The 15,581-nt window shown below is 43.0% G+C and overlaps 1 protein-coding gene across 2 annotated transcripts in view; it reads left to right on the top strand.

Annotated features, from left to right (window-relative positions):
- Positions 1-4,088: 4,088 nt before the first annotated feature.
- The window catches only part of RCL1 (RNA terminal phosphate cyclase like 1), an 80,456-nt gene continuing 68,963 nt past the window's right edge, over positions 4,089-15,581 (top strand). Inside the window, exon 1 of one of the 2 annotated variants that reach the window (XM_037491903.2) lies at positions 4,089-4,405. In XM_037491903.2, the coding sequence (XP_037347800.1) occupies positions 4,270-4,405 (136 nt within the window). In that variant the 5' untranslated portion in view covers positions 4,089-4,269. The remainder of the gene's footprint in view (positions 4,406-15,581) is intronic. The other variant, XM_054689819.1, reaches the window with a different exon arrangement.

The following is a 15,581-nucleotide window of genomic DNA, read 5'->3' as shown; positions in this document are numbered from 1 at the left end:
TAGTAGAGAGGATGGAAGGGTGATGTTGAGCAACTTTCTATATGAACAGGAAAGAATCATTTTCTACTCTGGCCCCTAAATCAGATATCCTAAGCAAGTGCACCTTTAGCTTTATTAAAATGGAACTATTTGTGGAAATGAGTATAAGGCAAGGTATGTGTCATTTATCATTTAGTGTGAAAGAAGGATCTATGAGCAAATAAAGAAAATTGTAATGGACAATTCCAAATATAAACAAAAGTAGAGAGGATTATATCACGAATCCCTATGTACTTATAATCCAACTTTTTTTTTTTTTTTAAAGATTTATTTATTTATTTATACAAGCACTGGGTACAGTCAGAAGCGCGGGAGGGTGAGAGAATTCACCAGAGCCAGAGCGGGGAGCAGAGCAGGCAGAAGGACTGAAGTACACTGCTGAGGGGAGCAGCGGGCGGCAGGAGAGGTCTGCGTGCCATGTGGGACCCTCCTCCGGTGGCCGGGGAGCAGCCGGGGATCGAACCGGCGCCGCAGAGGCCGCGGTCAACTTCGCAACCCAGCACTCAACCCCTGCACCACCGGGGAGGCCCTATAATCCAACTTTTGAGCTAGTTAGTATGAGAACAAATGAGATCATGCATGTTGAGCTTTTAGCATAGAGCCTTCCTCTCAGTAGACTTGCAATAATGGCTTATGTACCAATCAAGATTCAATCAAAGAAGCAGAATCACTCACTAGAGGTACATTATATGGATTTGGCTTTATGCAGCTGTGGGAGCTAGGTACACAGTGTATGTGAGGCCTTTGTCTTTGTGCCTAGAGATAGAGCCAAAATCAGCAGGATGAATTAAACCTGTTTCAGTCTCATTGACTACAAGCCTCAGACACATCTCAGTGATGTGAGTAACTAGCAGAAGATAGTGTCCTTGTCATGGAGCCATGTAAATATACATTTGGCTCAGTACTTGGCATTGCTCAAGTTGGATCACATGGGAGCAGGAGGAGCTCCAGACCTGGCTGCTTCCCCAGGGCAGTAAGGTCAACATCAGATAAGTATGTGAGGTGCAAGAGAGTCTGATACTCTGTAGTGGCCTTTAAAACATTAAAGAATGCGGCTGTGACTTCACTTTTGCCTTCCAAATCTCTTGCAAGTTGTTTCTTGGGGCTTGCTAACCCAGAACCGAAGGGAAAGAAATTCAGGGATGTGCATTTTCTGTTATCTATTACTATGTAACAAATTACCCCTAAAGCCACAATTTAAAACAGTAACAATTTATTTAGCTCAGAAATGTGCAATTTGGGCAGGGCTAAGTGAGGATAGCTCATTTGTGCTCCATATGGTGTCAGCTTGGGTGGCTCCAAAGACTGGTTAGAAGCTCATCCGGGCCAGAATCATCTAAAAGCTTGTTCACTCCCATGTCTGGTGGTTATTGCTAGCTGTCAGTGGGAACAGCTGGCACTCTATGTGTGGTCTGGGTAGCATGACAGCTTCACACTAGCCAGATTTCTTTTGGAGGTATAGGGTTCTAAAGGTATATGGTGAGAGAATAAGAGAGAAAGAGAGAGAGAGAGCATTCTGGTTTTGCCATTTACTAGCTATGTCACTTTCAGTAATTCATTTATTCTTTCTGAACCTCAGTTCTCAAATTCTAAAAATCAGGACTTATTTTGAGGTTGCAGAGAAGAAAACCCTGACACAATAAATTGAATGAAAGTTGTTTACTAGGCGTTAATTCCAGAGAATATCAGAAGGGAATTGGGAAGGGTACTTAAGAAAGTATCTTTGGGCAACCAGAGCTTAAAACCTCTGGGGAAACACTATAGCATCTGCATCTCAGTGCTGTTGAGGTAGCTGGGGTATTCATAAATCAAACCCCATCAATCATTGGTGACTTTTGGGGATATTAATTCCTTACCACCTTTGACCTGCTGATTTTGCTGCAGATGGGAGAACTGCAACCAATGGATATAAATGCTGTTGGAGGAAATTTAAGCAGGTTTGCATTAAAGAGTTAAACGGATATGAATAGGGTACTGAAAACGGTTGCCCTAGAAAGTTGTTTTTAAAGGCCTTTGGGTGCCTCCCTGGTGGCGCAAGGGCTTAAACACTGCACTGAAGCAATCCGCAGCCTCTACAGCACCAGTTTCGGTCCCCAGCTGGCCAGGGAGCAACCCACATGGTGCAGCAGATCTCTCCTGACTCGCCCGCTGCTCCCCTCAGCAGTGTATTTCAGTCAGTCTACCTGTTCTGTTCCCCACTCTGTCTCTGGTGAACCATCTCACCCCCCCACAACTCTGGCCTGTACCCCAGTTCTTGTATGTATAAATAAATAAAATCTTAAAAAAAAAAAAGGTCTTTGGGTAATTAAGATGATATGCAAAAAAACCCACTCCTGGTGTGATGAGTTGTCTTTCCTTTGTCATTCCCCATACCAGGATTCAAGGGGCCCTGGTGCCTCTTAAGGAGTGTTGACTCCTCTTCCCATCAATGTAAACTTCCTAAAAGGCAATCTGAAGAGGTAACAATAATATAAATGGACTACCCATCTCAATGACTTCAGGATTGATTTTTCTAAAATCTACCCACATCTTTAATAATCTGTCACCTTATTCAGACCTCACTGATGGTTGCTCATAACTGACTCTTGCTCACATAAGGCTGGCTACTTTTCTTTCTTTCTTTTTTTTAAAGTATTTTGTTGGATAATATTTTTATTATTTATTTATTTTTGTGTAGAATTGGGGTGTAGGCCAGAGTTGCAGGGTGTGTGTGTGTGTGTGTGTGTGTGTGTATTCACCAGAGACAGAGTGGGGAGCAGAACAGGCAGATTTACTGAAATACATTGCTAAGGGAAGCAGCCAGCAAGACAGGACAGGTCTGCTGTGCCATTGTGGGTTAGCTCCCGCACTTAGGTGGTTGGGGTGACAGAGCTAAGACTTAACCTCTAGGCCACCAGGGAGGCCCTTGGCTACCTTCTTTAATGTTATTCAAGTTCCCACTTTTTCAGTCACCAACCATGCCCCAACGCATGTATTCTGAACTCATGATCTGGTGACACTGTCCAAGAATTGCTGCAAACCCACCTTCTGACGCCGGACTTCTAAGTTTGTAGTCATTTCATAGTTAACCACACATCTTTGAAAGTTTTTGAGCAGTGACATAATTTAAACAGCCGAGACGATGTTGGTGTGTGGGGTTAGAAGAGGACAAGAAAGAGGGAGTAGCAATGTGTGTGTGTTTGTTTGTGTGTGCGTGATCACACGCGCGCGTGATCACAACTACCTGATGTTGAGGCACGTGAGATGAGAGAATCAGACTTTAGCTCGAAGACAGTGACTGCAAAGGAAGGGACAGATAAGAAAAGGGCGAAACTTGAGGTCTTATATAAAATAAGCAATGGCCTAGTGTCCTCAAACTTGAGTCCCAGTGTAGGTTGCCTCTGGGTTTGCTAACCCAGAACTGAAGGGACAGGAATTCAGGGATGTGCGCAGGGAATTCAGGGAAAGGAATTCAGGAAGGCGGCTTCTCATTGTTCCTCGGAGTCTTGCCCCATGGAGAAGATGGGAATGGCCCTATCTTGCAGGGCTTCGGGGGAATGAGAGGACAGCCCTTGAGGCGCGCTTGGCATGGTGGCTGCAACAGGGCGAAGCGCGCCAATCCAGTTTTCTTCTTTATTCAGAAAAAGGCGGCAGAGCTAACACTCTCCACAGCCCAGGGGTTGCCCTACGTGGGGAGGCTAAGTACCCAGCACGTAGTACGCTCGCATCCCCGTCCGTCGCCTCCCACTGCCCCCCCACCGGAAGAGACCCTGAGGAGACCGAGCCAGCAAGGGCGCCTCAGCGCCTCCGCTCCCCCGCGGCCCACACCGCCTCCCCACCTCAGCAGCCTCCAGCCGCGCACTGTTGCCGGGGCCCGAGCACCGCCCAGATCCACTGAGGGCCAATGGCAGCGCGGCCCGGGCACCGCCCCGCTTCAGCGCCGGCCAATGGTGGCGCGGCGGGGGCACCGCCCGGACCTGCGCGGGCCTATAGCGGCGTGGCCCGGCGCGGGGGCCTCCCCCACCCGGGCGGGGAGGCGGTGACCGGCTCCGCCCCTCTCCCCTCTGACCCGGTGCCTCGTCTCTCCGTCTTCCTGTTCCAAACCACGTGGACGCGCCGGGGGCTGCGGGGTTGCGAGAGGGAACCCCTGTCCTCACAGCCACAGCCGCGGCCGCAGCTGGGGTCGCCGCCTCCACACCCGCGCGAAGTCGCAGCGCCCCGGCCCCGCCAGCCTTTGCTGAGGGCGCGCACATGGCGACCCAGACGCACTCCCTCAGCTACGCGGGCTGCAACTTCTTGCGCCAGCGTCTGGTCTTGTCCACCCTGAGCGGGCGCCCAGTCAAAATCCGAAAAATTCGGGCTAGAGACGACAACCCGGGCCTCCGAGGTAACTCGGGGTGGGCAGCGCGCTGGGCTGAGGGGAGACGGAGCTGAAGCCCTAAGGGCCGGCGCAAGGGGAACCTCGGGGTCCCGCGGTGATTTGGGGAGGGCGAGTAGCGGGGCTCCCCTACATCAGCGCGCGCCCCAGGCTGTGGGGGAGGCGGGGTCGGGCCCTGAGGGTGCGCTCGGCTGCGCTCTGCGCTGGCGTCTCCCGGGCGCTCGTAGTAAACAGCTGCACGTTTTCCAGCATTACGCGTGACTAAAAAAAAAAAAATCACAGGCGTCGCCCCACGCTTGCCTTTCTTTCTTTCTCTCTAAACCGCTCAAAGGAGAAAAACAGCTTATTAGTCCGAAATGTGATGAATGGACAGATGCAGTGATGGAGAGCGATTTGGAGAGAAAAGTACCACTGGGTGGTTCCGTGCCCTGACCCATAACAGGTCTCAGAAGCAGCTGCCCCCTTGGACACTAGCGTCCCTGTCGCCATGATTTCCCCACTGCCCTCACACCTCCCCTTGGCTGGATTAAAGAATTTTTAAAAATTCTGTTTGTTTTCAGCCGTGACTGTGATTGATGTGCGTATGACAGGAGCTTTGGGACAAATTTTAACAGTCATCGGCCCAGTTGTCCTGACTTTAGTAAAGGGTGGTGACAAGCGCTGAATTACTGCCTTCCAAGCTCCACTTTTACTCTGCAAAGGGAGCTAGATTAAAAATAGGCCCCATTAAAAAATCTAGTTAAATGGCGGCGATTTTCAGCTGGCCCCCTGGAACAAGACACATTCATTTAAATGCTTCTGTGTGGTTATCCCAAATTAGGAGACTTGGTTAAAGAAAAAAAAGGAAAAACCTGTCAGCAAATTGGTTGGTTCTGGAAGCTTTCGGGGTCATGTCGATTTGTTTAATTTTGCACTGGCTCTTGTGCTAGGTGGCCAGCCCATTTCATTATCTGTCTAATGAATTTTTTTGACAGTTTTATTTCTGCCTCTCTTGAATGGTGATTGGTTCACATAAGAGCACAATGTGTGTCCTTGATGGAAATGCAAAGTTAGGATGGAAAGAACCAGAAGACTGTCCACAATGTAGAGAGGAACCTGGAGAGAGGATCAGAAAGACTTGTGTTGGTACATGATTCCTGCCCTCAATCTACTGTTCAGAAACACTTAGGAAGTTAAGGAGGGATGGTTAGCATGGTTACGCCCAGTGTTCTTCATTACATCTCTTGCCTTATATTGAGGCTGGCCTTTGGGTAAAGGAATTGCTTGATTGCTTTACTCTGAGGTATTACCTTAACAGCCAGCTCTCCCCTTAAGACCCAAATTACCCCAGAGAATTATCCCCTAGCTGGGTATGGTAAGAAGATAGACTTATATGAACACTAGACACAGCCTTTTTGTTTGTTTGTTTTTTTAAGACTTATTTTCCATGCATGCAAGAACCAGGGTACAGGCCAAAAGTGCAGGGGTGGGAGGGGGGGTGGTGGAGGGGTGTGTGTGAGAGGACTCACCAGAGACAGTGGGGAACAGAACAGGTGGATCAACTGAAACACACTGCTGAGGGGAACAGCAGGCGAGGCAGGAGAGGTGTGCTGTGCCATGTGGGTTAGCTCCCTGGTCGGGGACTGAACTCGTCCTGCAGCAGCTGCCGATAGCCTCACAATGCTGTCTCAACCCCCTGTACCACCAGGGAGTCCCCAAAGCTTTTTTTGTGAAAGAAATAAAAGTATTTTAGATTGCTTACCAGGGATTTCTAAAAGAGATCCAGGGCCGGTGAGATACAATTTCGTGTTTGTTTCTAGACAGATGCCCTCCAAACTAATGCTTAACCTTCTAAAGAATACTTCCCTCTCTTCCTTCATCACTGTAAGCATCTCTTCTCTGTCACACTCATGAATTCCCTTAGCCACCTGACACTTCACTGAAAGGATGCCAGACTCTAGTGCCTATGGGGCAGTAGTACTTGTTGACAGATGTATTGTTATTTCATGAGGACCGCTATGTAGAGCATTATTTGACTCACCATATTAATATACACAGGGGTAAATTAAAATAGACTTCTTTGTGCCAACTTCAAGATCTCAGGAATCTTTGAGATGTTTGCTTAATTTCTAGATATGTGTATATCAGTGAATTCATAGATATATATGTATATATATTTATGTATTACTATGAATAGGTATCTATGCATTTACATATATACATAAATACATGTAACCCTCTGCCATAATATGTGGTCATAGTCAAAAAAAGTTCTTGGTAGTTTGATTGAAGATGTAGTGTTTTGCTTTTTTACCAGTCATCTCTTTCTGACTCTTCCTGACTCAGATTCTCAGAGTTGATAAAACTCAGAACATATCCAGTAAAATCTTTAGCTTAAATACAGGAATTTCATTTCTTGAAGGAATTTGCTTAAACACCCTTCCTGGAGGGTGGGTGTGGTGCTGAGGGCTTGTGCCTCAGGAGCAGTCATTCAGAAAAAAGCTTTATTAAGCCCCCCAGTATGTGCATGACTTTGTGGGGGTATAAATGTGAGAAAGTGGTTTCACTGCTTTCGAGGAACTTCCTTAGTAGGAAGAAATTGAATAAGTAGCTAGGGTATCTTGAAGTAGGGAGACCTGAGTGTTATCTCAGTGGAGTTAGAGCAGAGAATTCCTGGGAGGCTAGGAAGGAGGGCTTTCTGGATGTGTCTGATCTGAACAGACGGGGTTGAGATAGTGCTTTTTTTAAATTTAATTCTTACATAATTTTTCATTTTGCACAATGTATGCATTTTCATTTTGGTTATATTCCCCATACAATTCCCACTCCCCTTATTTTGGCCCTAATCCCCCCTCTCCCATGTGTCTCTGGTTTATAGTTGCTTGTTGATTTTGATTTTTTCTTTATTATAATTAGTCTTTTTCCTGGTCCCTTATTTAGGTTTTCTAAATTCCTGCTATGAGTGAGACCATCCAGTATTTTTCTTTTTCTTTCTGGCTTATTTCGCTGAGCATGATCCCTTTCAGCTGCATCCATGTTGCTGCAAAGTGCATGAGTTTATCTTTTTTGATTGCTGAGTAATATTCCATTTTGTATATGTACCACATCTTCTTGATCCAGTCATCTATTTTTGGGCATTTGGGTTGTTTCCATAGCTTAGCTATTGTAAATAGTGCTGCTATAAACATAGGGATGCAGGTGCCCTTTTGAATGAATGTTTCTCTGCCCTTTGGGTAATGAGAGTGATTTTGAGAATAAAAGTTTTTTATTAGATTGAGATAAAACCTTTATTTTGGCATGGTCATACTTTTTCAGAGTTTTTAAGAACTTTTTTTTTAAGATTTATTTATTTATTTATACAAGCACTGGGTATAAATATTTATTTACACAAGCACTGAGGGTGAGAGAATTCACCAGAGCCAGAGCAGGGAACAGAACAGGCAGACTGACGAAATACACTGCTGAGGGGAGCAGTGGGCGGCAGGAGAGGTCTGCGCACCATGTGGGACCCTTGTCCGGTGGCTGGGAATCGAACCGGCACTGCAGAGGCTGCGGGCATCTTCGCAACCCAGCGCTCAACTCCTATGCCACCAGGGAGGCCCGAGTTTGATGTCTATTTTAATGCTGGTTCTGCCTTTTGCAATTAGTTCTTTGACCTTGAGCAAATCTGTAATAATTTAGCCTTGGTTTTGCACCTATCCATTGGGTCCAATACTACTGATTTCATATGGTTATTGTGAGGATTAAATGGAATACTTCAGAGTGCACCGAACAGTGCTGGTATGTGTGAAGAATAAATATTATCTGATTTTTTTATTATGTAAATTCTATCCTCTGGATATAGTTCTGCTCTTAGGCACCCAAAATCTGTTCCCATTTCTATGAGGAAACACTTCAGATATTTTAAGAGAAGGGTGCCTTTTTTTTCAGTTTAAAGTTTCTCCTTTATTTTTTTATTTTTATTTTTTAAAGATTTATTTTTTATTTATTTATACAAACACTGGGTACAGTCAGAAGCGCGGGAGGGTGAGAGAATTCACCAGAGCCAGAGCAGGAAGCAGAGCAGGCAGAAGGACCGAAGTACACTGCTGAGGGGAGCAGCGGGCGGCAGGAGAGGTCTGCGCGCCATGTGGGACCCTCCTCTGGTGGCTGGGGAGCAGTCGGGGATCGAACTGGTGCTGCAGAGGCTGCGGGCAGCTTTGCAACCCAGAGCTCAACTGCTGTGCCACCGGGGAGGCCCTAAAGTTTCTCCTTTAATAAAGTGGTGTCTCTCAAATATTTGCGTGCTGTATGTATAATGTAGTGGTTATAATCTAGAGCATTTTTTATTCCTTGGAGACGTTTGGCCATTTTTGGAGAGACTTTTGCTTCTTCACAACAGGAGGCAGCTCCTGGCATCTGGTGGGTGTATTGGACAGCTCCCCACACAAAAAATTATTATGTCCAAAATATTAGTAGTGCTGATGTTCAATATCTGGCCTGTGGACTTAATTAGTAAGTCTTACCCCCATATCCTTAAGATTGGTAATAGATTTTGTACCAAGAAAATTGTTTAAGCATTCAGAATGAGATGAGACACAGGTCATACTGACTTCAGGCATGTCAGTTAATATATCACAAAACTTCCTTCTAAGATAGAGGGATTGTAAATAATGAGAAGAATCCAAACTCCAAAGAAAAATGATGCTGGAATGTTTTTTATTTATCAGACAGCCACATGTGTAGTTTTTGCTTCACTCTTCAGAAACAGAACATTTATGTTCTTATTAGACTTTTCTATCTGTGCCAAGAACTGGGACAAAAACCAAATGTTTCTTGTTATATCACAATGATGGACCTGTACTTTTACTTTTACTGGAGTTGGGGAAGACTTGATGACTGTGCTAATTAGTGGACTGTATTAATTAGTGTAGATAGAATATTTTTTATTTGATTTTGATTGGGTACCTGCCCTTTTATACTGCTGTTGACTGTATTGACCATTAAGGTTCTCTCCATGTGATGACTATTGGTTGTCCAAAACAAGGCACTCATTATTTTTTTTTTAAAAGATTTATTTATTTATGCATACAAGAACTGGGGTACAGGCCAGAAATGCAGGGCATGAGGGGATTCACCAGACTGGGACAGAGTGGGGAACAGAACAGGCAGACTGACTGAAATACACTGCTGAAGGTAGCAGTGGGCGAGACAGGAGCGGTCTGCTGCGCCATGTGGGTTGCTCCCTGGCTGGTCGGGCATCAAACTTGTGCTTCAGAGCCTGTGGATTGCTTCATAGTGAGGTGCTCAACCCCTTACGCCACCAGGGAGGCCCCAAGGCACTCATATTTTAAATAGGAATGCCAAGAATCTTAATGTCCTATTTTTAGAAAGCGGTAAAACACTGTTCTGTATGGAACTATGTACCATCTTACTGTTTTTAAGATAATTGTAGATTCAGGGCCTCCCCATGGCGCAGTGGTTGAGCGCTGGGCTGCAAAGCTCTGCAGCGCCGGTTTGATCCCTGGCCGCTGGGTGAGGGTCCCACATGGCGTGCAGACCTCCCCTGCCTCCCACTGCTCCCCTCAGCAGTGTACTTCGTCAGTCTGCCTGTTCTGCTCTCCTCTCTGGCTCTGGTGAATTCTCTCACCCTCCCGCGCTTCTGACTGTACCCAGTGCTTGTGTAAATAAATAAATCTTTTTTAAAAAAAAGATAATTGTAGATTCATAAGCATTTGTAATAAATAATACAGAGAGATCTTGTCTATACTTTACCCAGTTTCCCCAGGGTCTCATCTGGAAAAACTATAGTATAGTGTCACAACCAGGATATTGATATTGACAAGACTGCAGAGTGCAAACCTTCCTATCTTAGGGGCTAACTGTATTTCAACACTTGAGTATAATGTTAGCTATATATAATTTTTTAGATGTTTTTATTCAGGTCTTTTTTTTTAAAGATTTATTTATTTATGTATACAAGAACTGGGGTACAGGCCAGAGATGTGGGGGGTGAGAGGATCCACCAGAGACAGTGGGGAACAGAACAGGCAGACTGACTGAAATACACTGCTGAGGGGAGCAGTGGGCGAGACAGGAGAGGTCTGCTGCGCTATGTAAGTTGCTCCTTAGCTGGCCGGGAATAGAACTTGTGCTGCAAAGGCTGTGGACTTCTTCATAGTGCGTTGCTTAACCCCTTGCTCCACCAGGGAGGCCCCTATTCAGGTCTTTTTGATCAAGTTAAGGAAGTTCCCCTCTATTCCTGTTTTGCTGAGAGTTTTTTAGAATTTATGAATGAGTGTTGTATTTTGTCAGATGCATCTTATGCACTAATCACCAGATGATTTTTCTTCTTTAGGCTGTTAATATTGCTTTGATTGTTTTTCAAATATTGAACCAGACTTTCATTCCTGGAGTAAACCCCACTTGTAGGATATAGTGTTTTTGGATGACAATTTTTATGTTTGAGTATGTTGAATATGTTATTTCATTCTCTTCTTACCTGCACACTCCTCTGGGAAATTTGACTAAATCCTGATGTGAGTACCGTCATAATTTACCTGCTTTTTTCCCCCTAGCCACCTTCAGTTTTCTTTGTCTTGAAATGTTATACTGCTACATGTGTTGGTTTAGGTCTCATTCCATTTAGATTATTAGGTGTTTTGGTTTCATGGACTTGTGTATTCAGTTCCTTCTCCAGGTTTGGGAATTATATATTATTATATTTGGAAATTATATATTATTATTTATTTGAATAAGCTCCCCATTCATCCTATTCCTACCTTCTCCCTTATCCTTCTGGATTACTCATTATCCCTATCCTTTCCTAATGGAGTTGAATGGTTCCCAAAGTGCCTCTTCATTTTTTTTTTTAAATCTTCTTTCTCTTTTTTTCCCAAAGGTTCAACTTTTTTTTAAATTAAAGATTTATTTATTTATACATGCAAGAGCTGGGGTACAGGCTAGAGGTGCGGGGGGTGAGAGAGGATTCACCAGAGACAGAGTGGAGAACAGTACAGGCAGAATGAGCAGCGGGCTAGTCAGGAGAGGTCTGCTGCGCCATGTGGGTTGCTCCTTGGCCGGCTGGGGCTTGAATTCTTGCTGCAGAGGCTGTGCGTTGCTTCACAGTGCTGTGCTCAACCCCTTGCACCAATAGGGAGGCCCATATCTTCTTTCTCTTCTTCCATCTGAGTCCTTTGTGCATTGCTGTCTTTAAGGTCACTAATTTGATCTTAGGTTTGGTCTATGCAGCTTTCACAGTTTTTACTTGAGCTCTTGATCTTATTTACTGAGACCTTTACAACCAGAATCTCTGGTGTTTTCTTATTTAAGCTTCAATTTCTGTCTTCCATTCATCAGTTTTATTTCTGAGCTCATTCATGAGTTTTTCTGAAATTTCCTGTATCTCTTTCATAGCTTTCCTGAGTTCTCATATTACTTTGACTTGTCTTTCTACATTTTTTGCTATCTATTTGATTTTCCTAATTTTGTGATTTTGAACTCTAATCTGACAGGATTAGAGATTTGTTCTCCTTTGATGCCATATTCCTTTGAGATCTTGAATTGCCATGTGTTGGTTTTTTGGTCTGTTTTGCTACTTAAAAATTTTCTTTAAAATCTGTGAATTGCCTTTTAACTTATTTTGAGAATTGGGTACATGTTTGTAATTTCTGTTTTTTGAATTTAGTGAGGAGAATAATAACTGCTAACTTCGTGTGTTAACAGTTCATTGTTTCATCTTGTAATTAATTCTCTAAATAAATTGAAATCACATTGTATGAATATTTTTAATTTTTTTCTTTATGTAGTATATTTCCTCATGTAATGAAATAGTGAGAATATATTTTAAAAGGCTACATAGCATTATAAAGATCTTTCATAGGTTATTTAAAGAGAGCAGTTTTGTTGGCTATGTAAATTGTGGTTTTTACAATTTAAGTTGTAGGTATTTTTGAAAACTTACAGATAGCAGGAAATTCAAAGTTAATAGGGGTTTATAAAGTCTGTCTCTGTCTCTTTCCCAATCTTCTTTCCTGTGAAGCAACTGGTATTACTAGTTTGCTGGGTTTTTTCTGTAAATAAATGAATTGTGAATATTTGAACACAAATGTCCATCTGCATCTTACTTTTTGGCAGTGTACCATAGAGAAAATTCATATTAGTATGTAAAAATCTCATTAATTTTAGGCTATTGAGTGATGATAAATAGGTATGCCACAATTTTTTTTAAACCAGAACAGTATTTTCAGATATTTGTTTTGTTATAATACTTTCGTGTTGAAATTGTACTTATTTGATCCTTGTTAAAGTGTGAATCATTTGTTGCTTTCCTTTCACCCCTTGTTGAGACCTGGTTTTTTGCCTTTCTCAGGAGTTGATCAGACAGATGATTGCCACTGTCTTATAGGGACACATATAAGACCTCTTTAAAGACATGATGAGCTCACATACTTTGGGTGCTAGAGAGAAGACATTAGGCACATGAAGTATTTAAGGAATCCTGAAATTAAAGATTTTTTTCTGAAGTGTGAAATAGAATAGCTTAACAAAATGTATAGCACAAAAATAGTGCTTTAAAGGATTATAAAATGTACAACAGTGTGACTCCCATCCAGGTTGAGAAATAGGATATTTCCTGCACCCCTGTGTGCTCATATCTCCCTTCCATGCCCTTACTGGTAGCCATTGTCCCAATCATTATGGTATTCATTTAGATACTCATAGTTTTAGAACCTAATTGTGTTATCTCAACGCGCTAAAGTTGTGCTTCTTTTTAGAACGGTTCCCCTAATGTTTTTAGGTACCAGAAACTTTATACTCCCTGGAGCAGTCTTGGTGAGGAAGAGTCACAAAGGGTGTATTGGAAACAACTATGAACCAGAGACACACTTTGGGGTGGGGGGGGCGGGGAAAGGAGGGATTGGGGTCAAAATCAGGGGGTTGCAATTGTACGAGGAATATAAAAATAAAATTATATAAAAATAAAAAAAAGTCATTAAAAAAAGGGTGTGTTGGAAGTGAAGAGATAAGGAATCCTGCACATCTTGTCTTAAAGAAGTTTGGGGTCTTAGGTTGTACCATTATAAGGTGAACTTGAGATCTTTGTACCAGGTGATGGAGCTATATCTTCACTATTGCCAGGATTTGGAACTAGGTTTGTATCTGGTTCTTTGAATGCTAACTCGGAAGCATTTATATGCCATGACCAGAGCATGGTCCTGTCTGGAGGTCACTTTAGATGCCACTCTCTTCCTATTCTTGTTTTTCCCCCTGGGCATTTTTAACTGTGCACATGCTTAACAGCTCTATGAATTACAAAAAGTAAATTTTATTTCTAAAACAATTATTTTCTGATCTGCCAAAGCTGTGGAATTTAATCTTGGGCTTTAATCATAAATGCTTATTATGGGGCCTCCCTGGTGGCGCAAGGGGTTAAGCTCCGCACTATGAAGCAATCTGCAGCCTCTGCAGCATGAGTTCAATCCCTGGCTGGCCAGGGAGCAACCCACATGGCACAGCAGACCTCTCCTGACTCACCCGCTGCTCCCCTCAGCAGTGTATTTCAGTCAATCTGCCTGTTCTGTTCCCCTCTCTGTCTCTGGTGAATCCTCTCACCCCCTGCATTTCTGGCCTGTACCCCAGTTCTTGTATGCATAAATAAATAAATCTTTTAAAAAAAAAAATGCTTATTATTTCCTTCCATTTAGATACCTCAAAATCTTGAGCAAATCAAGAGCTTTCCTTTTTCATGCAGAGTACCTTGCATTTGCTATATACATAAATAGAAAATAGTATGGTGTTAGAGATCATGTCTGATTTTAGAAGTGTAAAATTGTATATATAAAATGACCATTGAAATAATTTGCTTCCATTTTGTAATTGAGTTACTTTTAAACTTTTGTGATACTACTCACAAGCTTGTATAAATACAAATATTTGTAAAACTGAGACTAAAGTTTCATGAGTAGCAGCACCCTTACTGTGTACTGTTACTCTGCTCTTGTTTATTCTATTTTAATTTTGTTAAACATAAATGTTGATTGGGGACCCATTAAATTGCCTATAGGAACCTTCAATAGGTTACTGCCTACAGGTGAAAGGGTTCACGATTTTCTGGAGGAGGAAGTTAATTCTGAAGGATTGAACTGAATTGGGTAAGCTAATTGGGAATTGGCAAACCATATGGTGTGGTTCAGAGCATGGATTTTGGAAAACAGACTTGGGCTCAAATTCTGGCTCTGCCACTTGCCAGTCTTATGACAGGACAAACTGGCTGGCATTTTTTCTCAGCTTACTATAAAATGGGAATGGCATTAGCTGCCTTGTGTTTTTGAGGATTAAATGTGAGAATGTATGGCTCTAAGTTTTATACATACCAGCTGTTATTAGCCACTGTTACTTATTTTAGTGTTTAGTGGAGTATCTCTGACTTATAGCTCAGTGCTCTTTGTACAGATTGCAGAGCCTGTTGTGACAGGAGGTATGGAGAGCATTAAGTAATCAGAACAGGTGGATGAGAATTGTTTAGTTGATCTGCTCATCCTTTGGGATCAGTTCAGGTGACTGTTGGAGTCTGTGTTTGAGAATTCTACTCATTTATTGCAGGAGGGGAAACTACCTAAAAGCAGCAGACAGTTGTAATGTCATCAAAACCATTGAAGATTTGCCTTACCTGTCCTTGTTCATGGACAGGAAGTTGAGCTAGGGTTCGTGCGTGAACATGTGTATAAGATAATTCAGGGGAAAGCTAGAGAACATATTCTGTCAGAGTCTTCATTCTGTCTCCTCTTATATTCCACATTTGAAATCTGTTCCTTCCTTTGCACCTTACCCCCATTTCAAAGAAGAGCCAGCTTTTATATTTTAGGTAACAGTATGTTCATAAGAAGAATTATAGCAAAATTGAACATTAATATATAAACAAGAATATTAAATCTTGCCATGAAAAGAACCTCATTTGGTATTTCTTTCCTTCAATCTTTTTTTTTTTTTTAAAGATTTAATTATCTATGCACACAAGAGCTGGGGTACAGGCCAGAGGTGCAGGGGGTGAGAGGATTCACCAGAGACAGAGTGGGGAACAGAACAGAACAGAACAGACAGAGTGGGGAACAGAACAGAGCAGCGGGCAAGCCAGGAGAGGTCTGCTGCGCCAGTGGGTTCCTCCCCGGCCAGCCAGGGATTGAACTCATGCTGCAGAGGCTGTGGACAGCCCCACAGGTTGCAT

This window comes from Talpa occidentalis, unplaced genomic scaffold, assembly GCF_014898055.3.
Source record: "Talpa occidentalis isolate TD23 unplaced genomic scaffold, MPIMG_talOcc4v2.1 talOcc4.7, whole genome shotgun sequence".
Taxonomy (NCBI): domain Eukaryota; kingdom Metazoa; phylum Chordata; class Mammalia; order Eulipotyphla; family Talpidae; genus Talpa; species Talpa occidentalis.
This window is presented reverse-complemented; position numbering and strand designations above follow the sequence as displayed.